We start from the raw sequence: 27,372 nt of genomic DNA, 5'->3' as shown, positions 1-27,372 counted from the left end.
TTTCCTCCAGTTTTAAATGAAGTTTGCAAACAGGCAAGATATTGGACTGTAATGGTTGTTTTATATCAACTCTGTAAGCTCAAGGCTGCTGCCTGCAGTAGAATTGATTTCAAGGAAACTTCAGGACCAGGAGATGAAAATTATGTAAACTGACAGCTACCACCCTTCATCAATCCATCCACATTCCCATCCACACTCTCCCAACACACACACACACACACACACACACACACACACACACACACACACACACACACACACTTCTCTCTATCTCTCACACTCACACATGCCCTTCCTCCCCTTACCCTAGCCTTGCTCTGCACACACCCTTGTCCCCATACTCTCAGGGATAGACACATAGCTCCCAGCTCACTCAGCTCATAAATGTCTCACAGCCCCACATCTCGCACTTGTCACACAATCTTAATCCATTTCATTCCGGAACAACATGGTCCTCTTTTCCTCTTTTTCGCATTTGGAGTTTGCCTCCTACTCTTTTATCGAGACAGCACAATCCTATCTTTGAAGTTGTTTCTTTCTCCCTTACCCTCTTTTCTGAGGCGACCGCAATGCGGGGAATGAGCAACCCAAGCTTAATTCATAAGTGATCTGTTGCCTTATATTTTCCCCCAAATTCTGTCTGCATTGCCAATCTTAAATCCTAGTTTAAAAAAATTAATTAAAGTTAATCTTGGGCAAATTTGTAATACAGACATATCTAAAAACCTAATGAAAAATGATTTCTTTCTAAATATTGTGGTGGTTCTAAAGCAAAATGTGGTCCCCCACTGTCCACTGAATCACTGAAAAGATTGAAAATTAATCTTCATATTTCTGAAGTGAGTGTTCAGGGAGTCTCACTGGCTCCTTTCCCCCGGAGAGGCTGTGTTCTCACGGAATATGGGTTTTGTTCTTCTTTTTTAATTAGCCTGGAAGAATCCAGAGATCTCTCTCTCCACTCCCCTCCCCCTCATTTGTTCCCCCCCCCCATAGTTAATAAACTTGGAGGAAAGTTTGGAATATTTTAAACTGGCCTGGCATGTGAATTGGATAAAGTAAGCCCAGTTAGTGCCAGACGTGAATCTAGATTTGAAAATATGATTATTAGCCGTATTCTGGAAATTGCATGCAAGCTCTGACAAATAATTTGAGTCTCTGTGTATTGGTTTTCTTAATTTAGCTTCTGAATACTTACATCTTATAGCACAGCAAGATAATTGTACATGCGGCAATTAAGAACCATCCACTTGTTAATAAAAATTATTTAAAAACACAAAGCATGCTACCATAAATTAGATTCATAGAAAAAGAATTTTAAAGACACGGGACACACACAAAAAGTTAATACAGATAGAGGAAATACAACAAATAGATAATAATCATATTAGAAGTTCAAGAACTTACTAAAAATCATGAGTTATACTTTTCATCCAAGGAGTCTTTTTCTCCCAGCAAGCATCTAAGGTTTTCAGCAAAACACCCCAACCCCCCCCCCCCCCAAAGCCAGTGGCTTTTGTCCTGACCTAGAGTAGGGTTTGTGGGACTGTACCTGAGCCAGGCTGTCTGCAATTTCCGAACTGACAAGAAGAAACTGGAAGATAAAGAGCATGTTCTTACAGGTGAAGAGCAATTTTGCAACTTTTCCAGGCGACACCCAGGAGAAAGCTTGCCTGCTACCAACTGCTGCAGAGTCTGGGCAGAATTCCTCTAGAAAGAAAAAGAAAGTCTTTTTTCCCCCCATCTGCATCTCTCTTTCTCTAGTTCTCTTTCTGCTCTCTGTCTCTCTCTCTCAGATCCAATCTTTTAAGAGCTTCAGCACATTGCTAAGCTAAAGGGAAATTCTCTTTGATAAAGCGGTGTTTCCAGCTTCTGGGTTTTAAAACCTAAATCTATATTCAAATCTGGCTGAAGGTGTGTTCTGGGATTTATGAAAGCCTCTTAAAGGGGTAAATTTACCAAACCGTGACAAAATCATCACAATCTTACTTTAGACATCTGAAGTGGATGAGAATTTTAAAGAGACCCTTGTTTATTTAACACTGTCCATTTCCAACTCGTAGTTTATTGGCCCCGTATTTCTGCGAAGTTATTAGACTAGAGGGCATAGGAGAAGCGGGAGTTTGCCTCAGGCCTCCAGAAGGGGAAAAGCCCTCCACGCCCCACCGCTCAGAAATCTGCCCCTGTCGAATGGGGACGTTTTCCGGGAGATTCAACGCCCCCCCCCCCCGCCCATGTGGGAGGACATCGCAAACCTCTACATCGGGCTTTCCCACGACACTGGACCCTACAGCCGATGTATCGCCCGGCGCAAAATTGTTCATTTATTTCGTGAAGATCACAGGCGGGCGCCCTGTTATTTCTCCACCCCCCACCCCCCACACACTGTTCTCAAGGCCTCCCTCCGGCCCTTCCCCTCCGCCAGACCCACAACGTCTATTTCTCTTTTTCGCTCTTTGATGCTTTAAACATCATTGTGATCAGACTGGGGGAAACACTGTCTTTTCTCGGGCTAGGAAGGAGACTCCGCTTCAGAGCACTGGGGTGGATTTGGCTTCTTTCATGGAAAGCATCGTGACTCTGACCAGGCGCACCCGACCAGTGCCTCCGACGCGGGCCAGACCGCCTGGGGACACTTGTTCTCCCCCACCCCACACACACACACCCCAAATTAAAGGCTCGGGGGCGGTCGCCAGGTGTTTCTGTGCAGTGGGGGTGGGGTGAGAAAGAAAAGGTCCGTACTCACCCTCCCCCCAGCCCAGGCCCCCAGAAAGTCCTGACTCCTGGGAACGCGACAGCCAGGGGTTCTCCTCGTACTGGCGCTGCTGCGGAGGGCCCGGGAAGAGCTGGGCGGGCCCTGGGCCGCTCCGGGACTCGTGGGGCCGCCGGGGCCCAAAGCTCTAGAGACACCTGCGAGGGGGCCTCGGCGGCCGAGTGCGGCAGCCCCGGGCCGAGACCGAGCCGGAGCCCAGCCCGGCTGCCGAGAGCTTGCTGCCTTGTGCGCACTCCCGTAATTCGTTAATTGCTGTAAATCCCAAGGACGGCCACATTTGATTACACATACAGTATAAGAATCGACAACAAAGCGACGAATTAATTACCAACTTCATTAACATAGGTCCCCAAATTAAAGGCAGCGAGCTGTTTCTTTGGGCCCACTTGCCGCGGTGGTGGGGTGGGGGTGGGGGGTAGGAAGGGATTGTATTTTTCTTTCCCTGCCCTGGAGTTGTGAGGGGAGAGCTGTCTTCGGCTCCCACCACCCCCACCCTCCTCCCCACCCCCACCTCCATTCACACACACTCTGCAGTTCCACTTGCCACCCCCAACCCCATACTCCGCCCAATCTGTTTCTGCTTTTCTAGGGACTCAGATCCGTTTTGAAAGCTGTCCGGTCCCCTCTCTCTGTGCCTGGAGGAAAAGTTGAGCTGGGGTTCGCTGTCTCCGGCTCAGGTCCCTGGTCCCGACGCTTCCCAGCCTCCAAGCTCTCAGCCTTGAGCTCGGGCGGCGCCAGCCCAGTTAGCTCCAGGCCTCGCCGCGTTGGGCGGTTTGGTGGCGTTTGTCCTAACGCAGAAACTCTGTTTCCAACGGGGGCCTCCCCCGTTCGTCCCCGATATCTTGTCGACCGCACATTCGCATCCGCGAGGCCTGACCTGGCCCCAGCTGCTTCCCCCAAACCGGCCCTGGGGTTAGATTCGAGGGTTCGTGTTGTTTGCAGCCAGCCCTGGGCTGCTCAACTCCAAAAACCCTGCGCAGATACCGGGAGCCTGGGTCTCCTGCTTGCAGATCAGGGGATATTCTTAAGGGCGTAAAGAATGGATACTGAGTTTTTAAAAATAGTTTGTTCTTGGACTTGTGTATCTCTCTCTCTACCCCCTACATGTCCACACCTCACTCCCAGGCCTCCTTCCTTGACCCTGTCTGGGTCCCAGCGTGGTCTGGCCCTGTTTGAGACGGCACAGTCCTGTTTTTAAGCTTCAGCCTGACTTGCTTTCTGCCTGTGATCTACATACTTATGCTAGGTTGAATGCCATAGCCCAGTTACCCCCCAACCACAGCCCTCTCCAGCCTTCACTTAAAAATATCTTTCCATCTTACATTGTATGGGTTTTCTTTCTCCCTTTTCCTAAAATAAAAACAAAAAAGAGAGAGGGAAAGGAAAGAGTAAAGGAAGAAAAGGAAAAGAAGGTAAGGACAGGCTTCCCTGTCTATCATTTTAATTAAACAATTAGTTCACATGCTCCGGTCCATAATGTGTATTTTAAGCGGAGCCCAGTGTCTTTCAAGAACATTCTGGTAATGTTGGAGGCCTGGATTTGTTGCCTGCTCGTCCCCCCGTGCAGCAGCGGCCTGTTTTCCTCCCCCTGTTGTGTGTTTTTATTATTTTCCCTCTGGCTTAGATGTGTCAATCATTCTCTCCCTGCCATTGGTTGGAGAGTTTGCGTCAAAAAGTTGCCAGAGAGGCGCTTTCTCAGCAAATCTCCCTGAGAGCGGAACCGACCTCAGCTCCAAGTCAGCCTCCACTGTTATTAAAAATAAAAATCGCTAGAGCAGCCCTCACTCACCACGTCTACCTTGTATGTATTGCAGAGGGGCCCACGCGTGTTTCGAACTCTAGCCACTTTCCTCTTTTTCTGTTCTTTAAAAACATTTTTTTTGGTCGCGTTTGACTTCTGATGGAAGGGTGAAGACTGCAAGGTTTCTAACTCAATACTCTTGATTTCTTTTAGGATAGCTGGCTATTTGGAATTTTGAAGGATAACTTGATTTTTTTTTTTTTTCTAACTTCGCATGCGGCTGTAAGGTAAGTGTCCGTCTGTCCTGTCCAACTATATCCCTATCTGTGTGTCCCTCTGTCTGTCTACCATCACCCGAGTACCTCCAAATGGAGCGGCCGCTGCACCTCTGCCAACGTGGAGTTCTTCCGAATGCTGATGTATATTTTTCTTTTACAAATTTTGAGGTGTAATAACGATCATTGTGAAAAATGTGCGATCTGGAGAGGAGGGCGGGAGTGGGCGGGAGGAAGAGCGAGTCCTCCTGGGGGTCGCGCCGCTTCTGGAAAACGTCGTCGAAACCCTGCGAGGCCAATCGGGGGTGTTTTTGAGAGGTTTTGTTTGTGGTTTTGTTTTCATGTCAACGCCGTTCCGGGCTTCTCCTTGCGATCTTTGCGTTTGGTCCCCAGATTTGGTTGGGGTTGTTTGGATTGATCCCCGGGATGTTTCTAGAGTCCGAGACAAAAAGATGCAGATAGCCAGATGGACAGATTAAAACAATAATGAAAGGTAGGCGCCTCCTTGGGCCCGCGCGCCGGAAGGCCGGCTGGCTGGTGGCTTGGCGGGGGCCGGAGGAAACCCGAGCGGATAACCGAGGAGGCGGGCAGCGCGGGCGTCTCCTCCGGCCAAGAGGAGCTCTGTCCTCGGCCTTTTCCAAAGGCCTCCAGGTCTCCTTTTTCTTTTTAATGCCCCCACCCCCACCCCCCACCACCCCAAAACCACAAAAAACCTGGGAGTGCAATTACCCGCACCCTCCACGGTTGTCGCGATCCCAGACCCGGGTCACTAGACCGAGTGAGCGTAGAAGAGTCGTTTTTCCATGTGACTTTGCCGTGGACGGTTCGGGGACCGCCCCATGCAGCCCTCCGTGCGCATCTGGGGCGGGCAGAAGTGGCGGCGAGTGGCCCCCGTTCCTCCCGAGGCCGCGGCTGAGCCAGGGACAGGAATCCTTTCTCTGAGGACAGCGGCCCCTTATCTGTTGTCGGCCTGGGGCAGCCGAGGGGCACCCTCTCACACTCCCTTCCCAGGATCGGGGACACTGAGGTGTCCTGGCTCGGGGCCGGGCTGGGGTCGAGGGGTGCTCCGAGGCTCGGCCTCTGCTGTCGGCCTGTGCAGTGAGAACCATCGGAAGTTCTCTGCCAGCACCGGGCCTGGGCGACGGGTCGCGCCGCCAGCTCTGGAGTCTGCGTGTTGATGCGTTCAAGTGACTACTGAAATCCTGTGTCCGATTTCAGGACACGGGTTTTGAAACCCCAGTTTCTCAGCAGAACCCTCCGAGTTGGCTTCTTGCAGACAGAAGCGGCGTGCGGGGAGAGCAGGCGGAGCTGCGGGGACCCTGCGGTGCTGGATTACTTGGGGAGGGGACGGGGAAGTGGCTCCTGGAAATTGTCCCCTCCGTCCTAGAGCTTCGGGGATCGGGATTTCTCCTGCTCCCCTCGGGACTTTTTCCAGTCACAAAAACTTAGCAGCACAAGAGGGGAGTCGGGGAGGAAACTCCTCCCCTAGAGTAAGGTAGACAGCCGGACAGCTCCGCGTAGAGCTAACACCGGGGCTTTCTCCTAACGATATTAATGGTCACGGCCAACCCTTTTGGCACGTTCCTGCGTCCCTCCCTCGCGGGTGGCACAGTCGTTTGATTCCCCGAGGCCCGAAACTTTCCCTGGAGTTCTCCGGAGGGAGGCGGGCGCCGGCCGCGCTCCGCGGAGCCCACACAGCTTTTCCTTTCCTGACTCCTCCTCTGCGCGCTCTGCCCAGCCGCGGGCCGGTCGCCAGTGCGCGACTTTGTTTCCTTTCCATCATGCAGAAAATTAATCAGGCCGGACGAGAAGCAGAGCTGAGCACGGCGGCCTGTAATTAAGGGACGTGTGCCCCTCGGATTATCTCGTTAGTTTATCAAGAAAACATTTATTATAATTAATTCTCGGACGAGGTAATTATTGTTGAGCGAGAACACAGCAACTGGTAGATGGGCTCCTTGAAAAAAAAAAAAAGAAAAGAAAAGAAAAGAAAACAAGGGGGGAGGAGGGGGGAAGCGACAGATTGCACGAAGTGACCGTTAGATATAAGGCTGCGCGGCCCGACGCGGGCAGTGGAGCGGCACCTCGGGCGCCGGGGCTGCGGGGCTGCCGGGCGGGGACGCCGGACCGAGCCACTCGCGCCCGGAGGTGCGCGCGCCGACCTGCCGCGGGGACCCGCCGCGCCACCTTCGTCCGCTGCTAGGTATGAGATCTGCAGAGGCCCCCTCTTAAGGAGCCGTGTTGAGGCTTCTATTTTGGGGAAAGGTATTTCTTTTTCCCCCTCTGGACTCGGCTTCGAGAGCGAAGGAGAAAAGCGTCCTTTCAAGGGCTTTGAAAGTTAGATGAAGGGCCGGCCCATGGTCCCTCCTTCAGGGAGTGCATACCTAGGCTGGCTGTGGAGAGCACCCGTGGTTTTGTTTTCGTTTTTGCTTTTTTTCTTTTAAAGTGGATGCAGGAGTAAAAGTGAAAATAGTCTGTCCTGAGAATTTTAGGCATTTTGTGATGGTAAAGGCAAAGGAGCTCCAAGAAGGGTCTTGGTCCTGGTGCTTTCTGTCTGTTACTTGCTTTTATGTTGGAATATGCAACTTTATTGTATGATGTGTCAAGCATTTCTAATTGGGTGAGAGCTCGACATGTAAGAACACTTCCATATTTCTCATGTGTACATCTGATATGATTTTAGATTTCTCTATAGCAGTTTGGAACTTTCCAAAGTAGTAAGACTGTATTAAGCAAAAAAAGAACTCCAGCTTAGAGACTATTTAAACAAATAAATAACAGTATTTTAAAGCAGTATCATTTTGACAGCCACTAAATAACTGCATCTTGAAAAGAATAGAAAAGAATACAAAATATGAACTCTTTGTTGTAAGAGCAATTTAAATTAGTTTTACTGTTGAATAATACTAACTCCTCCAAGAAGGACATTTATAAAATTACATTAAATTAGATTTTAGGGTGGAAAAGCATGACTTTTGTGCTCTGAATTTAAATCAGAAAGAAGTTTCGGTTACCGAGTTCCATTTGTGGAACTTGGTGCCTTGATGTCTTAAGCAATGTACATATGAAAACTCAGAGTCCTCAAAATTCAGTAAGACCTTTGTAAAAGTAGGAGAGAACTAATCTTGTATCCGCCATTTTGAAGCAATCTCTTATAGTGTCAAAGTTTCAAAGTAGAGATCCTTGCAGGATAAGTGCCACACTTTAGGAAAATAAAAGCCAAGACTTGCAGACTGCCAGCCTGTATTAATGTCTATTTTGGATCTCTTTGCTGGGGAGGATGGGGGGAGGAACTCAGCTGAAGAAAGTAAATAACTTTTCTTTTTCTTCCTTTCTTTCCCTCCCCAAGCTCTTTTTCTTATAGGATTGTAGGAAACTTGAAAGGTAGGGAGAATTCTATCAGTTTCACAACTCTGGGTGTTTGTGTATCTACTTTCTTCAAAACTAAAATGTGCAAAAGGCAGTTAGAGTTAACAGGAAACTCTGCTGCAGCTGCTGAGGACCCAAATGTCTGAAAATTTGCCTCCGCAGGATCTGCAGCCTCCACACATCAAAATCAACATGGGAGCGGCTTGCACTACAAATGCGCACCCTTTCTACTTGCAAATGTGGAGTCCTGTCATTATCTGATTGGTGGGATTCTAACTTTACTTCAGAATTTCTGGCAAGCCCTGTGCCAATCTTGAAGACTTTTTCTGCGATATGTTTAAATATTTGATGGGTGTCTATTAAAAGTTAAATACTTGTTTGTTTAGCTTTAGTTCTTTAAACACATATGATCAAGGTTGTTCAAAACCCTAATAAATCTGTTACTTACCTAGAAATCTAATTACCCAGACTACTAATTAGGTGAAAATGATTACTGGAAATGACTTCAAATGTGGAATAATAGTGTTTGAGCAGTTTTCCCAAGTTTGTTGTTTAGTAAGTTGGTATTTTAGATGTTAAATGCACTGACATTTTAGGTTCCCAGTAGTTGAAAGTGGTAAAAAGCTAAGATAATTAAAATCTCTGCCGTGGAAAGGCAACAGTCTGGGGAGAGGTAGATTTCTTGAATTGTTTCTTTGTTTCTCACCAATGGGCTTTGTTATCAGCATTATTTATTTAGCCAAAGAGTTCTTTGTCTCTGCAAATGGCCCCAATCAAGTTTTGTTTGAGACAATTAGCTAGTGCCAGCCAATGAGTCCTATGCAAATGTAGGGATAGGAATGCAATGTGTGCATTTGAAGGCATGGGGTTTTGTTCTTGGGGAAGGCAGATTGTAATTGCTTTCTTCGGGTACTTTTTTTTTTTTTAAAGTTCAGGGTGGGGGTGGGGAAGACAGGTTTATCTGGTCTCCCTCCACCCCCCTAGTTCCAGAGCAGCTGGGGGTGGGGGGGGTCTGCAAGTCCTTAAAAGCCTCTGCCTTGCCTAGCCCGGCTCTTTTTAAGTTAGTGGTGGAACGTGGAAGAGCTGCTGCCTCCGAAGCAGTAAACCAGTGCCTCTGCTTGTTTGTTTGCTTTGCCCTTAGTTCCACCACTCCAAACCCACCCACCAAGGACACTGAACCTGTCCACCCCGGGAGAATCGAAACCTTCTGGCTGGGTCCCCCCGATTTGGGCCGACTTTGCGCCTCCAAACAACCTTAGCATGATGTCTTATCTTAAGCAACCGCCTTACGCAGTCAATGGGCTGAGTCTGACCACTTCGGGTATGGACTTGCTGCACCCCTCCGTGGGCTACCCGGGTAAGTGAGCCCTGCGGCATTCCCCCCTCACCCTTCCCCACGCTCGCCCCGCGGGGACGTGACACTGTTTTACCTCCGAGCACCAAGCACGGGGTTGACGGTCACGCTGGCCTCACTCCAGCTCTAGGCGAGGTCCCCACTGGGTTTTCCTTCCAAAGAAGCAGCTCAAAGCCACCAGGTATTTGTGACGGAGGAAAGAACAGGGGTTGGGACGAAATGAGTGGTTGGGTCTGCAACAGTTGCAGAAAATCACATCGCTGTATGCTTAATGCGAATGAATAAGGGACACGCATTGGAGTGGGGCGAGAAAGGTTACTGCCCTTGTCACTTGAGCGAGAGGCTCCTACACAATCTCGATGTCCAGTTCCTCGGAAGTGCCTTCTTGGAGAAGCTGGGTTTTCTCTCCATAAATCCTTAACGTCCTGGGCTTTGCAGTTGTCCCCACCAAGCTGGGCCTTCCCCTCTGACCTCTAGGCCCTGCGCCTTTAAATCCCGGGAGGTCTGACTTCCCCCAGGTGCGGGTGCTTTCTTTTCCGATCAGATCTGGTTTCTTAAAAAAATCTTTGTAGAAGTGCGAGGGTACTTCAAAAAGTTCGTGAAAAAAATTGAATGAAAAGATAAGATGAATCTTTCCACGCACTTCCTGAAGACCCCTATGAACAATGTCCCATTTTAAAGATGGAGGAACAAAGGCCTTTGGAGTGCTAAAAACCACGGGAGCAAAATCGAGATTCTCCACGTCAGTCTAAGCTGCCTGTCCTCGGAGGTCCTTTGACTTCACTGATGACTTTTTTGTTCTTGTTGTGTTTGGGAGATACTTTTGGAGGATTTTGGTTTTTGGCTTCCTTTTATTTTGTTTGTTTTGTTAACTTTCCAAGTGACGCCCTGGTTGGAGGGATATCCGACGTGAGGCAGAGTGGGAGATCTACTCTGGAAGGGGCAGTGTGTGTCAGGGGACCCGGAGTAGGGAGAGCATTGGTAGGCTCTGAGTTGAAGGGCTGGGAGCATCGGGGGAGTGCTGCGGGGCGGAGGACCGGGGAGTCAGAAGATCCGCGGAAACCCCTATGACTGAGAAACTGCTCCCCCACCCTAAAGGGCCCTGGGCTTCTTGTCCCGCAGCCACCCCCCGGAAACAGCGTCGGGAGAGGACGACGTTCACTCGGGCGCAGCTAGACGTTCTGGAAGCGCTGTTTGCCAAGACCCGGTACCCAGACATCTTCATGCGGGAGGAGGTAGCGCTGAAAATCAACTTGCCCGAGTCCAGGGTGCAGGTAGGGCAGATGTAGACCGAGCCACCTTCCTGACTGTGCCAACCCTCCCCCAAGCGTGGTGCATGTTGAGAACCCAGGAGACCTAAAGGAAGGCTTGAAACTCATTCTAGACGCTCATTCGGGGCCTGTAAACTATTCTTCTTGCACCATTTTCTGCCTCCCCATCCCCACCTAATCCTATAAGCAACGGTCTTCTGGTAAGACCCTCCACACTGCAAGGTAAGAGTGGTAATTTAGCTGCAGTGTAAAGCAAAGTCCTAGAACACTTGTTTTGTTGGTAGACAGATCCAGCCTTGGGCAGGTTTCAAGAGTAGTCAGATGGAATTTTTAACCCTTCCCTTCCCCATGTGGAAATCCTCCCTTTTTTCATGGACTTTTTAGGGGCTGAAAGCACCTTAGTTCCTGGACAGTCCAAATACTTTTACAGATGAAGAAATAGAGTAAATGACTTGCTCAAGGTCATACCTAAGTTTGGTGGCAGAGCCAGGCTACAGAAGCAGCTGGTGCTTTTACCAAATAAGTCAACACAATAAGAGTGTGTTTTCTTTGACTTCTTAGGGATTAAATAGAATTTGCTAGCTCTGGGCCATTTAAGAGATAAAGTGTCTACATAATATTCCTAGTGACAACTGCCCCCTTGCTTTAGTCTCCCTAAACTTGACCCTAAGCTGGAGAGGAAAAGTCAACCCCAACTTGCCTGGAGAGCATGCCCCTTACTCAGTTGTCTGGATCACATACACACATGGGATTCTCCTTCAGCTAGGCCATGTTTGTGAAAGTGCCAGACATCAGTGTGAATGGCAAAGAGTGTGAATCAGGAAAGAGGCTTTTTCAAAGTGGGTTGGAGGACATTTTAGTACACATGAGGCTTGAGCCAGAGTCCTCACTAGAAGAAAACAAATGGCTCTGGATGGTTGGTGGTGTTGAGCTTAGCCTTGGAAGCACCAATTTTACCACAGTTACTACACCCACACAGAAAGCCTATTCAAGAAGACAACAACTAAGGACTCATATCCTAGAAAATGCCAATAGTTTCTCTGATAAGCCCCCTCACATACCAAACACAGCCCCTTCACTTGAGAACATAAACAGGGCCGGTAAAGAGAATTTTCAAAGTTGCAGGCAGATGATTAGGTTGACAAGCCGGTGAACATAGTACAGGCAACTGAATCTATGCACTGAGTGGCAATGTCCTGAAGGCCACAGACTTGAGTCTTGGAGACTAGTAGGGAGGTCTGTGCTGGAGCTCAAAGCACAGTACATGCAAGTCACTCTGCTTACCGCAAAGAAGATTTGAGCAAACAGCGGCTTTCAGATCTATTTCATGAACTGGATCATGTCTTTTCCTTGGAGTTTTCTTTTGTAAGTGAGCCTTTCTAGGAGAGACAGAAAGTAGGGTGACGGAACCAGCCTCCACGCTAGCAGTTGCTCCTGGAAGATGAACTGTAAACCATTTGAATTTAGGCTATTCTTGTTGGCGTGTAGTAGCAGAATTGTTTCCCACACTTCTTTTGTGTTTCCCTCCAAAAGACATACATACATTCATTTTACTGTGAGAGTGTCCCAAAATATAGTTGGGTCTATGTGTCTGTGTGTATTAGAAGTAAAATAAGGTAGGAAAGTGAGGTGTAGAATTTTTAGCCATATGATTTGGGGGATTCTTTTAACTTTTATTGTTCTGAGCTAGGAATAAGGCTGGGCAAAGTGCTTTTAGACAGAGCCTCCCCAACTTTCTTATGATTCCAGGAGCATATATGAGAGTGCCACATAATAGGTCTTCAGTGGCAGGGGAGATTGCTTAGCTGATTTGTCCATGTAGGACAGATCTATAATCTGGAGGCCAGTCTTGTCCTTGAGGAATTACTGAAATCATGTTAAAGAAGTTTCTTTCCCTTTCAAGGTATGGTTCAAGAATCGAAGAGCCAAGTGCCGCCAACAGCAGCAGCAACAGCAGAATGGAGGTCAAAACAAAGTGAGACCTGCCAAAAAGAAGACATCTCCAGCTCGGGAAGTGAGTTCAGAGAGTGGAACAAGTGGCCAATTCACTCCCCCCTCTAGCACCTCAGTCCTGACCATTGCCAGCAGCAGTGCTCCTGTGTCTATCTGGAGCCCAGCTTCCATCTCCCCACTGTCAGATCCCTTGTCCACCTCCTCTTCCTGCATGCAGAGGTCCTATCCCATGACCTATACTCAGGCTTCAGGTTATAGTCAAGGATATGCTGGCTCAACTTCCTACTTTGGGGGCATGGACTGTGGATCTTATTTGACCCCTATGCATCACCAGCTTCCTGGACCAGGGGCCACACTCAGTCCCATGGGTACCAATGCAGTCACCAGCCATCTCAATCAATCCCCAGCTTCTCTTTCCACCCAGGGATATGGAGCTTCAAGCTTGGGTTTTAACTCAACCACTGATTGCTTGGATTATAAGGACCAAACAGCCTCCTGGAAGCTTAACTTCAATGCTGACTGCTTGGATTATAAAGATCAGACATCCTCATGGAAATTCCAGGTTTTGTGAAGACCTGTAGAACCTCTTTTTGTGGGTGATTTTTAAATATACTGGGCTGGACATTCCAGTTTTAGCCAGGCATTGGTTAAAAGAGTTAGGTGGGATGATGCTCAGACTCATCTGATCAAAGTTCCGGGAGGCATAGAAGAAAAAATGAAGGGCCTTAGAGGGGCCTACCAACCAGCAACCCAATATGGACAAATCAATCTACTTATGATCCTGTCATAGTTTTAGGTCATTGGTTTTCCTAATTTGCAAAGTGATGAAAAATATTCTAGCCATGTGCAACCAAACACCACCAAAAATAAACAAAATCAAACAAAACTAAGTCAAGAGGGAAGGGAGGGAAGGTCATAGCCTTCTTAAGCAGAGGTGTTACAATGTTTTAGCCAATCCTTGGTTGAATCTTAGGAATGAACAGTGTCTCAAGCTCATTCACGTTTCATGACCAACTGGTAGTTGGCACTGAAAAACTTTTCAGGGCTGTGTGAATTGTGTGACTGATTGTCCTAGATGCACTACTTTATTTAAAAAATAATGTTCATAAGGAGTCAATATGTAGTTTAAGAGACAATCAGTGTGTGTCTTATAAATGGTACATCTGTGGTTTTTAATCTGTGCTAGACTTCAAAACTGTGATCTCCTGTTATTGTATGCAACCTTGAACTCCACCTCTTCAGGGGTTCTTCTGTGATTAAATAGGTTATAATTATAAACAAAATTCAGAGCAACTGAGTACTGATCTAAAAAGATTACCTTTGGCTGGAGGTGAGCTGCACTGAAACTTTATGACAAAATGTGTCTGGACAAGGAGAGTAAGAGAAGAGAAACGAAAGGACACTAATTCATCTGTAATTTACTGTTGGTAAGCCTAGCAGTAAAGAGACATTGGTCAATTGCTCTGACCCTGATGAATTTTTAAACTGAGATCATTATTGTTTATGCTTGCAGATGTTAACTGGAAAAGTTATATATGCATAAAACTTTCCTTCCTGGATTTGGCAGATATGTATAATTATATTAAAATGGTTCTAGCACAACATTGGGTCCAGTTTAATTTTACACCACTATTTATGAATGAGAAGCCGACATTAAGCCTCTCCTTCCCAAAACATATTTTTCTTAGGGCAGAGGTGAAATTAGCAAACTTTATTTATTTTCACTTTTTTTTGGCTAATCTATGGATGAACTAAATATGAATAACAGTAATATGAAAACTTTTTGTGACTTTCATCAGGATTGCTCTGAAATTGAATTTAGAGAGCCTAACAATCATTAAGATCTTGTTCTCCTAGCTTTCACCTAGTTGCTGCAAACTTAAATGATTTCTTAGGCACTTTATGTTTTTAAATAGATCAATTTTTTTTAAGAGGGAGGAGAAGAACTGGAGTGTCTGAGAAAATGAAAATGACAAGAATTTTGTGTTTCTATTCTCTTATTTGGTTAAGGGCATTTTTTTTTTAAACTTCCAAAAAATCTGAGGTAAACATGAGAGGCCATGTAATAAGAATCTGAAAGCAATTCAGGCAGAAATGATTTCTGAACAAAAGAGTTTCAGAAAAGTTTTAAAACCTATAATTTTAGTAGTTGAACATAAGGCACCCTGGTCAATTTTTTTGTTTTTGTTTTTGTTTTTGTTTTTAAAGAAAGTGCTGGGGGGGGGGGGGAGGGAAGACCCCTTTCAGTTGTACCTGCATTTTGTAAACCAGTCATCAGGAAAGACAAATGTGCCAATGATCATGGTGCTTTTCAAGTTAAGCAATATTTGGTTTCATTTTAAATTTCTTATACTCTTAAATTTGACCAAAATTAAGTGATTCTTGATTGTAACTTTTTAAATGAAGGTTAACAGTTGCAACCATTTTGTTTTCTGGAGATTTGATTTTTTTTTTTTTTTTTTTTTTTTTTTTTTTTTTTTTTTTTTTTGTCCCTGGCTGCGCATGCTCTCTTGAACCCACGTAATCTAATAAATGAATAGTTTTTATTTATAAAAATAAATAAATAGCCTAATAAATATATAGTTTTATTGCTAAAGGAAATGCAGTAGGTTACAACCAACACTTCAGGCACAATCTGATGGCAAGATTTTCCAGTAACTGCTGATAACATTCATCCTACTGTAGTTTACACCAAAGTGAAATGGGTGCCCAAGAGAGTCTTTGCTTTATGATTTTCCCAGCTTCTCTCATGCAACCGTAAGTAGATTCAAAATATCCAATTTGTTACAATGCCTTCACTTCTCAGGATGCCCCCACAAAGTGTCGGGAAAGATTACCCTTTCTTTAAAAACAATAATGAGAACAAAACATCAGACTACTTAGCAAACAAGCAGTTTGCAATTTCTCTCCTGAAACTTAAAAAAAGGAGAAAGTCAGAAAGAAGAGGCGTTGAGCACCCTCTGAAACTAATTTTTCTATCATCTTTACAACTTCGTTTAACTGAGACCACGCAGTTAAATCCCCTGGAATTGATGGCGAAACGGAAATGAATTCTCCCAGACCGAAGGCAACGGAGGGAGGGAAAGGGGCCGGGTGCCAAGCACTGGCTTAAAGACGATCACCACCCCTAGTCAAGACCAGATCTAATGAAGATGATAAGCCCAGGAATGGTGATACCTGGTACAAAAATGACGCCGTCCTCCAGCGGGGTCAACCGCATATTGGCAATTCCCAAGAAGTGAGACGGCAACATAATCTTCTTTTGGGAGGGCAGAGGTGAGGGTGGGGGTGGTCTGCTTTACAGTGATCTGTTGCCCCAAACCTTTATCTTTCCCACAAAGATTCTTGGCCCTTTGTATTTCACCTTGGGAGTTGTTTCTTCCCTTCACAGATAAGAAGAAAAAATCAAATCAATGAAGTTCCGGCTTTCGAAACCTCCAGGTTTTAGATAGTGGTCAGTTTCCTCAACTTCTGTCCCACACCGCCCCTCTAATCTCACCGTTCCTGTGGGTGTCCCCACCTCGGCTCCGCAAGGCCGCCGCCAAAGGCGGGAGACGCCAGGGAGGCCAGGGCGGGCCTGCGGGGCAGAGCGTGGTGCGGGGATGCGGGCCGAGGCGGCGCCCGGAGAGCGGCCGTGCCCTCCGCCGAGTCCCCCGCGCTCTTTCTCACGGGCCGTGTATTCTAAGGTCGGACGCCCGTTTGGAGTCAGGTGGGAAAAGCACTCACATCTCTGCCAGGGAGAGCCCGAGCTGGGCCGAGGCCGGAGTCAGCTGCCCAGGCTTTGCCGCCCTCGGGCCCCGCTCGCAGCCCTGCAGGCCAGGCTCTCGTCTGCCGGGTTTCCCTCCTTCTGTCTGGTCTGACTCCGGCCCGGGTCGGAACCCAGCACCTCTCCAGGGCCGCGGCCCGCCGCACTCGGCCTGGTCGGCAGGCCCCGGCGCCGCCGGCGGGGACGGGACGGGAGGGGACGGGAGGGCGGCCTCCACCCCACGCACCCACGCCGCAGCCCTGCGGTCAGGCCTCCGCGTCAGCCGCGGGCTGGGGCGCCCATGGCTAGGGAACTTCACGGCCTGGCGGAGCTCAGGGGTCAGGCCGGCGCCGGAGGCTGGGGGGATGGCCCGGCCGGGAGGCGAGCTCCTTGCGCCCGAAGAACTTAAAGCTGAAATCGGAGGAGAGGGCGGCCCGCGGCCGCTCGCTTTCCACGTCTCCCGAGAGGACGCGCCGCACACGGCTGAGGAGGGAACCGTTCCTCCCGGCTGCGTAGGGCGAGGCCGCCTCCGCCGCCGCGGGGCCCCCGCCACGGCCGCGGCCTCCTGCGTGCCGAGCAGACGGGGCCCAGCTGGGCCTGCCTTGGGCCCCCGGGGATCCTCCCACGAAAGCCAGTTGCTGGCGGGTCTGGAAGAGTTCGGCTCTCCGCTGGGGGCCCCGGCACCGAGCCGAAGCTTTGGCGGGAAGCCTGAGGGATTCTCAGTTACTTTTGGTTCATCCCTTTTCTCCCACCCTCCTACATTTCATTTTTAACCGAGCGCCCTCTCTTTTTATCTTCGGGCCGGGCGCAGCACCCAACTGCCCTGAAGGCCAGAGGCCGGTTCTGGACTGGGAATGTCCCTTCCGCGTCCGGGGCAGCGCCAACTCGCCAGGCAGCTCATTCCGGTTAACTGCAGGGCAGGGGCTGCAGTCAAGTGCCCGCCTCCACTTAACCAGAAGCGGGCGTAGCTGCTGCCCGCCTTGGCGCGCACACCACACGTTCGAACCAGCATCTCACACCCACTGAGAACCTCGCTGTTGTTACCCCGACAAAACTGTAACCCAAAACCAGGCGTGCCAGTGTTAGGTAGTGGTTTATTGCGTACAGAGACATGTTTTTAATCATTCAAAAGAGGAACACAAAGGAGTTGGGTATCCCACGCATATGAAAGCGGACGTGGTAGAAAACAAGCAGAACGGGAAGATGTTGGATTGGATTCAGTCACGACGTCCTCCTGGGTTCTTGCCTTCCTTCGGAACCTTTAGGAAGCACAGCTATCTCTCTCCTTTTCGGGCCAATAAAGAATCCAAGGCCCCATTACGCATCTGCATGCCCAGATCTGTAACCAGTGCCCTGAGCACCTCTGTTTTTCTCTCCTAAACTGTCTGCACCCTGTCAGCACAGGGTGCTCTGACAAAACGGGATTCTCCTAGTCACCCCATTTGATCCTTGGGTTAGTATGATACAAAAGATGGGGAGCCCTTGGGACTTCCCCTGGGTTGGGGAGAGGAAAACGCCAAACAAAACCACCCCGGTGTTTTTCGGTATTAGGCTCTGAAACTGCACAGATTATAGGATTTGCCTCGGACAGAATTAACATTACATGTGAAACCGTAGTGCTCCGGTGTATTGAGACACGTTGTATAGGATTGCTTGGAGCATCTCTTCCAAACTGCCTGTTAATAGCAATATGACACCTTAATTTTTTTTTTTTTTTTTTTTTACTTGATTAAAACGAAATGTAAGTACTATTTGGAAAGGGTAGTTTTTCTGACGGAAGCAGTTCGAAGGAAACGGAACCAAATTGGGAACTGGAAGAAGCTTCTGTATGCAGCAGTGGCTGGAGAAGAGGAATCAGACGAGGGTTTGAAAGTCTCTCTGCTACGCAATAGTTTTCACAACCAAGGGAGGCCCCCCAATGCTAAAGAGAATCTGCTAGACTTCCCTTCTTGCAAGCAGTGTGTTTTATGTTTTAAAACCAACCTGCTGCTGACTGCAAACAAACAATAAGCAAATTCAAATAAAAGAGCCCTACCAAGTCCACCCCATTTGGTCAAAGACAACTGCAGGTGCCAGGGCTGCCAGGCTATATCACTAGGGGGAAGGTCACTTCAAATTTTGTTTTTCTCCTAGAGGGAAAGTCAAACAGTGTGAGGTCTATGACTCACTTTTATTCCTTAATCTCCCCACCCTTTACCTTTAATTCTTAGTGGAAACATGGTATTTGGGAAAAAAACAAAGAAAACAAAAAAGAATCCCACAGCAAATATAATGGTAAGTAGGCAAAATTCGAATCGAAGTCTATTTCAGCACCACACACACACACACACAAAAATGTCTATGTCCCGCCTTAATTTGCCTACTGCAGGGTGGGAACGGGGCCTTCCGATTAAGGATTTCTTAGTGTACTTGACATCACTGGAAGATATTTCCAGACGAAGCCTTTAAAAATAAGATGCCAGGTTCTAGCAGCCATACAATTGCCGATTGCTTTTTTTTTTTTTTTTTTTAAACCCCCATTGAACTACCCATGGAGGGATCAGCAAATGAGACTTTGGGAACCACAGGAGCAGCAGCGACTGCTCTCTGGGTGACTGCTCAGTCTCCATCCCAAGTTTCCAAGGTAAAGGCCTCAAAGCACCTGTTAGAGACAGGTCCTTGGTGGGGTGAAGTTTCTCCCTTTGGCACTACCCCCAATCTCCCAAGTGGAATCTCCAGAGGCCTTGGGCTACACGGCAACCAGAAAATTACTCATCAAAGCCTTGAGTTGTTAAAATCTGTTCCTAGAACCAATAGTCACACTTTAGGATCATGGACCATTAATAAAAATCTCCTTAACATTCAAATGGCTCTAAAGTGTGTTTATAGCCGATTACTAGGGCCTAATGGATGTCGTGTGTGATAGCATGGTCTCTGAATAGCGAGGTTCTGGAGTGGTTGTCCGACCACATCTACCCGATTATCGGCTTACAGCCAAACCACTTTTTAGCTGCGATGCTCTTAAGAAGAGGCGTTCGTCCCGGCAGAGCCTGAGACCTCTGTGTTGTTCTGCATTTCACCGACTTAACAACCGCATGGTGTCTGGACAGAGAAAAACCTTCCCGTTGTCGTAAGGTCACCTCTAGACGTAAGGGGGAGGGTCACCGGCCACTGCCCCTCCCCTCCCTGGTTCTAATGGAGCGATGCCCTAAAGGCGGTGGCGCTGGCAGACCGCGGCCCTCGCCCCGGATGCCCATGCTGCCCTAAAGTGCGGGGCTCCCAAGCTGCACTTCCGCGCCTCTCTGCCTCGGGCCATCTCCGAGCGCAACCCCTCAGTGGCTGCTCGGCTCGCCCCTACCGGACCCCCACGTGTGGGAAAACTCGGGGGGGGGTGCTCTCCTCCCCGCGACCGGGAAGCCTGCGGTCCCGGTTCCGCGCTGTCGACAGGGCTGAGGGCCCGCTGGCAGCGGCCGCGGCACTCGGGAGGGAGCGGGCTCCTGGGTTTCTCCGAAAACTTGGCAAAGACACCGCGTTCTCATTCTTCACCCACCTCTCACCCAACAAACCACCTAAGCGAAAAGTCTTTGAAAGCTGGGCCTTCTTTGGCTGCAAAGTACATACCTGCATCGCCCCTGGGACCTCCCTTTCCCGTGTGTGGTGCCCCCAGACCAATGTCATTTGGAGAGTCCAGATAATGTACGGGGAGGCGGGGGAGGAGAGACATGGTGCGACTGGAAAGGCTGAGGGGCAGCTTTCTGGCCAGCTGTGTGAAACACCGGGATCACGACCCCCAACCGCGCCTCCGACACGCACCGCGCTGGGAAACGGGCCTCGAACCTATGCACCCGGAGCCCCGCTCGCGGCCGCACGTGGCAGGGCCGCCAGGTCCCCTGCGGAGCGGCAGACTGGGGTCGCGCCGGCCTACCGGAGGCAAAGGCTTGGGCCCCAGAGCACCGCGCCGCCGCGCTCGGAAGCGGGGAGGCCCGGGGAACACCGGGACAGGCCTCCTTCAACCAATTCCGTGGTCTCTACGAGGATGAGTGTGATGTGTGTGGGTGTAGAGACTCCGGAAGGCAACGATTCTCCCTCGCTCAGGCCGACGGGAGGGCTCTTCTCGACGCACGCTGGGACCGCGACCCCATGCTGGGCTTGTCGGAAGTCCACGCTTCCTTCCTCCAGCTCCTTGTGGTAAAAAGACGCGGGAACATGACCTCAGGGCTCCAGGCCTGGCGTAATCCTACATCTGGGATCCGGGCTGGGCCTGCACCCCGGAACCGAGTGTGCGGGGGCCCGCAAGACGTAGCCGGCGCTGTCCCTGGGCCCTTGCGGAAGTGCGTCCACGCCGGCACCTGGGACCTAGGCGACCCGCTGTGGGCAGCTTCCGGTGCCAAGTCGAGGCCTCACCTGGCGTGTGACACGCAAGGTGGGATACCCTGAGCCAGGGCCCGTTTAGATGGCTGGTTTAACGATTGGCCGAAAATGAATTTTGAGTTAGAGCTTTTGAACACTATGGTTGCACATACTCGTATAGAGTTCCCCTCCCCCCCATCCTTCTTGGCCACTAATCCAAGTAAGTTTGATGACCTTTGAGTTATATTTGGTTCCAGATTTCCAACCAACCTTATCGCTGTTGTTTAATGCTAGGGAAATGTTTCTATGGGAGGCAAATGTTTGGGCAAAAATAAAATATAAATATATATATATAATATATAATATATATATTATATATATATATTTAAATTGCAGTCTAAAATGAAATTAGATAATTTTTAGAAAAGGAATCACATTAATATTATTAATTTTAAATGGTTTGCAAGTCTCTAATTAAAATGCATCTTTCAACAGAGCTCTTCTTGCTGATTAAATTGATGCTATTTTTAATTCTAGTCTAAGTTGACCACTTGATGCTTTATTGACCACTTGATGCTTTAGAAGGCTAACAGTCTACTTGTTCATTCTTACCAAAAGCATAGCCTTTGTTTCGTCTTCAAACTGTCCATTTGTTAGGGCCCTCTGATTTTGAGATGGGAGAAAAGTGGAAAATTTGGTACAAACATTCATTCACTGTTTTCAAGGACAAATTTGAGTTGATAAAACATTCATCTTTATTGCTTTGTCCTTTTTTTTCTTTTCCTTCATATGTATTGATAAGGATGTGGAGTATGTAATACACACTTTTGATAAAAGGTTCCAGAGTTGATATCTTTTTCAGAGATTCTTAACCTGTGGTTCAGGCATCCATTGGAGGTAGTTGTCTATGGATAGATGAATTCCTTCAATTGTATGCAATTTTTTTGTGTCTGTGCATGCAGTGTAGTTTTTCTGGGCAGAAGATCAACAGCTTTAATCAAATTCACAAAAGGATCTGTAACCAGCCAGAATTAAGAGCCATTTGGTCTTTATGATGCTTATGTTGTTAGTGAACGGTGAACTTGGGTAACAACTGGACAAGATGGCAGCTCTATAAAATTTAAATGTACCCTTAAGTTTCTGAAACTTTGATTTTTTTAAAACAAAATAATCCCCAAAGTTCCTTTTATTTCTAAATTCTATCCAGTTAGGCCTAATTTGAATTATTGTCCATGAGGCTGTTTATATATGACAAATTCTAAATTAATAGAAGAACTAAACAAGAATGATTTTTATAGTTTTTGTTTGTTTGTTGTTGTTGTTGTTTTCGCAGCTGGCCAGTATGGGGATCTGAACCCTTGACCTTGGTGTTATCAACACCATGCTCTAACCAAGTGAGCTAACCTTCCAACCCTTAGTAATATCTATACATAAAATGTAAGGTAGAAAACGTAATCAAATATCTTAATGATTTAGAACAAAAAGCCTCTTTAACCAAGCCAAAACAAACAACAACAGCAACAAAAAAGCAAGCATCTGGCCTTAAAAATTAGAAAAACTTAGTCTGAATTTGTTCTCTCTCTGTCTTCTCTCTCTCTCTCTCTCTCTAGGTGTGCAAATTTTCTGCTGGAAAGTTTTTTATTTCTCTTAATGCTTGATAACTGTCAAAGGTGGATAAAAAAAAAAAAAAAGGTAGGTGAGACCTTCTGACTGAGTCAAAAGGAAGGCATAGTGTACCATCCAAGTGAGGAATTCAAGATCAGATGGTATAATAACCTACAAGGGACCCAAGATAGAATTTACATTACTCAGAGGCCTGTTGTTCAGAATACACAGACCTTGCCTATTTTCCCCATCCATAACTCCCCAGCTTGCTTCCAACCTTGTCTGAAAGGATATCTTCCATTAGTGCAAAAGGAAGCATAATCTGTGGGTTTATTTAGCATTTGATCCTTGTGCAGAAGCTTCTATTTAGAGTAACCATTGCAGCTAAGATTTGGATCTGGTCCCTCAAATAGACTGAACTGGGCGACCCCAGGCAAGTAGACGCAAGATACTAGCAATTTATTTCATATCAGCTCCCAAGCCATCATCAGATGATAACAACCCTTGGACACTGTTAATCTCTGCTTGATTCAAACTGGTGACCGCAAGGTGAAAGGCAAGGGTGTTTTATCTCTGAACAATTCATGTGGCCTTCCACAGATTGCCAGTTGGGCCAATACAATTGAAGCCTCTTCTCCAGTGGTTACTTTAAAAATTTCATATCCAAAGTCTTTGGTCTTTGTTGGACTGGAAGGTAGGAGGGCTTTATCAAGGAAAATGCCCGAGAGCCAAGATGTGGGAGCTTAGAATCCAATACAAATTAGAAAGGTTGGAAAGGTAACTGTATGTGTTCCCTGCCCAATAAACTTTGAATAACATCACTGTGACTATGACTAGAAAAAGCCTCTGGAAATGGGTGTTTTTGCCAAACAGTACAGGGAAAATACACCTTTAAAACATAAAAAAAAAAGTCCTATCTAGAATTGGTTTTATTGTTTTGAAAATGGCTTTATGTTTGCAATTTGTAAGGTAGGTAAAGTTCACCATATACTCATTTGGCATCAGTTCAGGGCTAGAAGGGGCAGGGGAAAGTGGGAGGGAACAATGGAGAGTAAAGGAAAAGGGTGTACTGGTAGACAAAAGCTATCCTGTGTGTTGGTGTCCAGAGGGAAACCATACTACATGGCCTGTGGGGGAACTATTTACACTTCGCAAATATGTAGAGTGAACAGTTTTAGCTTCATATCCCAGTGTATTCAGCTCTAGCCTGAAGTCATAGAAATGTGCTTTTACTGCTTGGTGGAATTATTTTGCCCCTGCTACACCAATATCCTAATCATAATGATTCTATTTGATTTTGCTGGATCACCCTCGAAAGGATTTACAGATTAAAAAAAAGCATTGAAGAGGTTTCAGAATACTGCAGCTATTTTAATAATACATTTTTTAAGGTTCATATGTTGGAAGTGGGTTATTGATGGTAAAAATAAAAACAAATTATTTTAGATTTTTTTAGCAATAAGCTTCTTTGAACAGGTCAAAAACCAACTTGACATATGCAGAATTTTGGTCTTCAATAAAAATGTCAAAGAGCCATTCCACTATGTTGTTCCATAACTTCATTCCTAGATCCTTTGTTGCTGCCTTTTTTTTTTTTTTTTTGGTGGCTAGCCAGTAAAGGGATCCGAACCCTTGACCTTGGTGTTATCGGCACCATTCTCTAGCCAGCTGAGTTAACTGAATGGCCCCTGCCCTACCTTTTTAATTAACTGGTATTTGCAAACCCTACTCCATTGTTTGGTATCTTCTCCCAAAAATGATACACTAAATAAACACAAGCTATAATTACTAATGGGGAAACAGTAGTCACAGGATGGGTATATTATATACAGTTGATAAAGGGACATGATAAAAAGTCACTAATTGACTGATAAAGTGGTGCATTTTGTAACACTGTATGATTATCTAAGTGATTGTGGGGAAATAGGGCATGGAATAAACATTGAAGTATTGTTATTGCTTCAGACTGGCTTTGGCTTCAGTGTCTTGCTGATGTAAACTTCAGACAGCATAAAGAGAGTCACAGCATTTGCCTGGTCAGATAATAGGTAAACTATTGCAGTTAGAGTATTTGGAAGAGATTACAATTTCAGGACTATCTTTCCTTAGTCTCTGCTCCATGAGGTGGTCTGGGTAGAGCCCGGAGCCTAGAAGGGGAGGAGACAAGGCCTGAGTTCTTGTGGCCTAGCACTGCCACATCTTTATGATGACGATGATGATGCTGATGATGATAATGATGGTGATAGGATTGATGTCCCATACTGAAATGACTTGCATGTATCTTAAACTAATAAACAGGGCATTGGTCTAGGTGATTTACTCGGCCTTTCAAAGATCTGTCCAAACTGGCAAATTTACTACTTCCCAGAGGTCAGTTTTCATTTTAGGTCTAGAACTTTTACATTTGTGTGTTTCATTAATAACTTGAGTAGATTTGGTGCCGAAGGAAATCTGTACCTCCCCCTGCAGAAGTGCAATCTGTGCTCATCCTGCTTATCTTTTATGAGTGTTTTGAGCTTTTCTGAGCTTTGGTTCATTTTACCCCAACCTCATATACAAATTGGATTTTTTTTTTTTTTTTTTGCCTATGTATACAGCTCTCCCAATATTATAGAAACCCTCATACAACATTATTAACTAAAGAGATACGACTTTCAGTGACTTAGAAAATTTAAATTAGTACATATTTTGTCGTGTAAGAAAATGGCCACTAGTTTCACCAGGGGAGTAGTTTAGGATAGTGGTGAAGCATTCAACCTCTATTGTTGCCCAGGTTTAAATCCAAGGCGCTCTATAATATTGTAGGTATGTGTGTTTATGAAGGTTATTTAAGCCCTCTGTGCCTTAGTGTCCTCAACTATAGAATATGAAAAGTAACACTTTCTACTTCCTAGATTGTTATGAGGATTAGCTCAGTGTCTGGCAGGTAGGAAGTACCCAATCCATGTTCTCTGCTAGTGTTATCATCATTATTGTCACTGTTATTTTAGTCAGTTCCAGGATGGCAAAACTGAGTGAGAGTCAGAAGCCTCGATAAACTAATGCTGACTATTCTACTAAAAAGGACAGAAACACAGATATAATAGGAAAAATTCAAGAAGAAAGATTATACTGTATACCACATATCAAACTATAAATATTTAACCATATCTGCATGGTTAAATTCATTTTGTATTGTGCTTGCCTTTGTCACAAATAGTCCATATCTTTTATTCAATAATCAAAGAAACCATAAGAATTTAGAAATCTGCAAGAAGGAAGTAAGAACAAAGACATATTTGACAAGGGAATCAAGTTGTAACATAACAAACCACCTTACAGTCTTTAAATCATATTTCACGTCTTATCCATTTGAGATTTAAAATATTTTTGCCTCACTGCAGTAGTTCTTTCTCACTTCCAAGCACTCTGATCACCAACCTGCTTTCACTGTCATCGAGAATGATACTAGCTTATTTATTACCATATAATGTAGGTTAATTCAGTCTGTGGGCAATGTTTATTGTGCCCCCATCTCTAAAAATACTGTCAAAACATGGTTTTAATTTCCTTTTAAATATGGCTCAAACAGAGATGCCGATGCATTTCACACTTTCCCGCCTAAACACTGGCATTTAATAAGAAAGACAAGGTAAAGCAGTTTAATAATAATAAAGTAAGGAAGACCTTGTAAATTGGGCTATGGTTTAAAAAAGAAGTAAGAAAATGATTGGGAATAAAAAAGACTTTATACAAACCAACCAGTATGGATGATGGCAGAAAGAGAAGAGAATAGGCTAATGAATTTGTTGAAATGAATTTACTGAAGACGGCAATTCAGTTCTCTAAGGAATTATGAAGAAAATGAGTAAGTGGCTAGAGGGGCTGATATCTTAAGAAAGCCTGAATAGGTAAAATGGACCACATTTACAAAGAGCAAGGCCTTCTTTATTCAGCGGCTTCGACAGTACTTCAGCACACAGGCCTGTGCAAGCAAGCAATTTGTTTAAGATTGCAAAATCAAAATGTGTCTCAGGACACAGGCAGGGAGGTGAGACTTCCTTTGTGATGTCTGCGACAGAGCAAGGACCTGACAACCACCTACAAGTGTCTGAAAAGCCCATCACCTACCAGGCAGGCAGAAGAATTTTCCAGGGTCATCCAAAGGGCTAATTTGGAGTACAGAGATGAAAACAAGAAATCTCTCAATGACCTCTCACAAGAAGAGTCCCTCAAGGGGAGTGGCAGATATTTCTGTGTAGCACATTTATTTTTTTATTTTTTATTTTTTCAAAGTTTTATTTTATTTTATTTATTTTATTTTTTTTTAAATTTTATTTTGTCGATATACATTGTGGCTGATTATTGCTCCCCATCACCAAAACCTCCCTCAAAGCTAGGGAAGGAAATACACTTGGAATTAAACCTTGGGGAACTGTCCAGCATTAGCTAATGAATGGACTTACTACTAAATGATCTGTTAAGTTTGAGTTTCCATCTATAATTTATCTAACTATATGCTTATTAAACACCACTCTTATTTTTCAATTTTGTCTCCAGTTATGTCACTAATGGTGTTATTGCCAAAGGGATTTCTGTAGGTTCATGTGGATTTGCATTTGTTCCACGAGGAAATGTAGTTACTTAATAAGTGTCAGTATTTGCCTTGAAGACACTTGAGCTTTGACCTCCTTAGGAGACTGAAAGAATAACCAAGAACACTGCCAGCCTCTCATGTCTGCTGTAAATTTCTCCAAACAGCAGACACTAACTGCATTACTAACAATTACATGAATAATAAAGTCATAATTTTTTTTTTGGCCCAAGAGATATTAAAGTGTACGTTAGAATGGCTACAGGAAAGGGTCCTCAGATGTCAGACTTAAAAATTAAGTTTCCACTTAAGTGGAACTTTTTTTTAGAATTTAGGAAAACTAGAATTGTCATAAAGATGCATCTATTCATTTAGCAAATATTTGAG

General features: G+C 46.0%; 1 protein-coding gene across 2 annotated transcripts; it reads left to right on the top strand.

Moving 5' to 3' along the window:
- The first annotated feature begins 9,415 nt into the window (after positions 1 to 9,415).
- On the top strand, positions 9,416 to 13,304 carry OTX2 (orthodenticle homeobox 2). Of its 2 annotated transcripts, none has more exons than XM_063091805.1 (3): positions 9,416 to 9,512; positions 10,632 to 10,783; positions 12,684 to 13,304. In XM_063091805.1, the coding sequence occupies exons 1-3, from the start codon at positions 9,416 to 9,418 to the stop codon at positions 13,302 to 13,304; spliced, it is 870 nt and encodes a 289-aa protein (XP_062947875.1). The 2 variants fall into 2 exon arrangements, with proteins under 2 accessions (XP_062947875.1, XP_062947874.1); XM_063091804.1 differs by having other exon boundaries at positions 10,608 to 10,783.
- The last annotated feature ends 14,068 nt before the right edge of the window (positions 13,305 to 27,372 follow it).

The sequence above is a fragment of the Cynocephalus volans genome, chromosome 3 (genome assembly GCF_027409185.1).
Source record: "Cynocephalus volans isolate mCynVol1 chromosome 3, mCynVol1.pri, whole genome shotgun sequence".
NCBI classification, from domain to species: domain Eukaryota; kingdom Metazoa; phylum Chordata; class Mammalia; order Dermoptera; family Cynocephalidae; genus Cynocephalus; species Cynocephalus volans.
This window is presented reverse-complemented; position numbering and strand designations above follow the sequence as displayed.